Genomic DNA, 2207 nt, shown 5'->3' with positions numbered 1-2207 from the left:
GAATTAATAACTCGCAATTGTTAGATGTAAACTCGAAATTCTGAGAAAAAGTCAGAATTCTAAGTTTACATTTCAGAATTAATAACTCGGAATTAAGAACTCGCAATTGTTAGATATAAACTCGAAATTCTGAGAAAAAGTCGGAATTCTAAGTTTACATCTCAGAATTAATAACTCGGAATTAATAATTCGCAATTGTTAGATGTAAACTCGAAATTCTGAGAAAAAATGTGGAATTCTAAGTTTACATTTCAGAATTAATAACTCGCAATTGTTAGATGTAAACTCGAAATTCTGAGAAAAAGTCAGAATTCTAAGTTTACATTTCAGAATTAATAACTCGGAATTAAGAACTCGCAATTGTTAGATATAAACTCGAAATTCAGAGAAAAAGTCGGAATTCTAAGTTTACATCTCAGAATAAATAACTCGGAATGAATAACTCGCAATTGTTAGATATAAACTCGAAATTCTGAGAAAAAGTCGGAATTCTGCATTCACATTTCAGAATTAATAACTCGGAATTAATAACTCGCAATTGTTAGATATAAACTCGAAATTCTGAGAAAAAAGTTGGAATTCTTAATTTACATCTCGCAAATAATAGCTCGCAATTGTTAGAAAAAGTTTCAAGTTCTAAGTGTACATCTCGCAATAAATGATTCACAATTAATAACTCACAATTGTTAGATATAAACTCGAAATTCTGAGAAAAAAGTTCTAAGTCTGAGTTTACATCTTGCGATTAATAGTTGGAACTCTGCGATTACATCTCGCAATTAATAACTCGGAATCAATAACTCACAATTGTTAGATATAAACTCAAAATTCTTGGAAAATTTGGGATTCTGAGTTTACATCTCACCAACTAATAACTTGCAATTAATAACTCACAAATTGCAATATATAAATTCACAATTGTGAGGAAAAAGATCATCTATACGATAGAAAGTCGCAAATAACATTTTAAAGTGCCCCTATTATGGATTTCTGAAAATGAGCTTTCATGCAGTGTGTAACACAGCTCTAAGTGAATGAAAACATCCTGCGAAGCTTTAAATCTGAAAGTTCAAAAGAAAGAGTCGGCTCTGAATCATTAAAACGAGTCATTTTTAAAACCAATCCCAAGCCGATTCATGTTGACGTCAACATGAAACATTAGCATATTGCCCGCCCACGTGTTGGTCTTTTCGCGTTGGTCTGAATAAAAATGCAAATTCATTCTTTGCCACTAGGTGCCGCTTTTGGAGCGGTAAAAATAGCGGTTTCCCCGGTAACGCTGTACACAAAGCAGCACTGCGCACACAAACGCTGCTTTATCAGGCTTTACAGGCCAGATGACATTAAAATGAGACTAATCAGACCAATCACCGCTGATTAGCGTCACGCAAAGGAGGGGTTTGGAAAAATTAATCGTTGAGAGAATCGTTTGGGAGTCATTGAGCAAATAAGGTAAAAATAAATGCATATTATAAGACAATGAAAGTGTTTTTGGACCTTGCATGCATGTCAACCTGTTGTTAGGAACTCCCAAAACTAAAATATGAACCTTTCATTACCCATAATAGGGGCACTTTATTTTATGTTTCTCTGTTTTCCCCCATCATCATCATCCTCACTGAACACCGAGTAGAGATGCTTACCGCGACCCTCGCCGAACTTGGCGCTGTGAGCCCAGGTGAGTCCGCGGGAAAAGCCCAGTTCGCGACACACCACGTTGGCCAGATTGATGTTGACCTCGTCGTCACACACGGTTCCCCACGCGCCATTATACAGCACCTCCAGCCGGCCCTCGAACCTGTTCCTGCCGCCCTCCAGACGCAGCTGGAGCCCCGGGACACCGCGCGCGAGCGGAGCGACGGTGAGGAGCATCATCATCATCATCTTCATCATCATCATCATCTTCTCCACCTGCGCTCGGACACATGCATTACACATCAACCTCTCAAGCGCTTGGGATCCTGCCATCACATGCAATCAGAGCTAATTAACCCAGAGCACAGACGACGAGAAGTTACAATTACAACATTCTGAGCTTATATCTCGCAATAACTCACAATTGTTATAATAAAAGCTGGAATTCTGAGTTTCTCATTTTAAGGTTAGACTCTAAAGGTCATGGTGGATTGAGAATTTATGGCGAATTTCACCCTAAATTCTGTCAGTTTTAGAAGATATTTTAAGAAATGTCAATGTTTTCTTGTCCA

General features: G+C 37.8%; 1 protein-coding gene across 1 annotated transcript in view; it reads right to left on the bottom strand.

Moving 5' to 3' along the window:
* LOC107693009 (lysyl oxidase homolog 4) overlaps positions 1 to 1938 on the bottom strand; it is a 32092-nt gene extending 30154 nt beyond the window's left edge. Inside the window, exon 1 of the mRNA XM_016492253.1 lies at positions 1644 to 1938. Coding sequence (XP_016347739.1) covers positions 1644 to 1938 — 295 coding nt within the window. The remainder of the gene's footprint in view (positions 1 to 1643) is intronic.
* Between the last annotated feature and the right edge of the window lie 269 nt (positions 1939 to 2207).

This window comes from Sinocyclocheilus anshuiensis, unplaced genomic scaffold, assembly GCF_001515605.1.
Source record: "Sinocyclocheilus anshuiensis isolate Anshui unplaced genomic scaffold, SAMN03320099.WGS_v1.1 scaffold1200, whole genome shotgun sequence".
NCBI classification, from domain to species: Eukaryota; Metazoa; Chordata; class Actinopteri; order Cypriniformes; family Cyprinidae; genus Sinocyclocheilus; species Sinocyclocheilus anshuiensis.
This window is presented reverse-complemented; position numbering and strand designations above follow the sequence as displayed.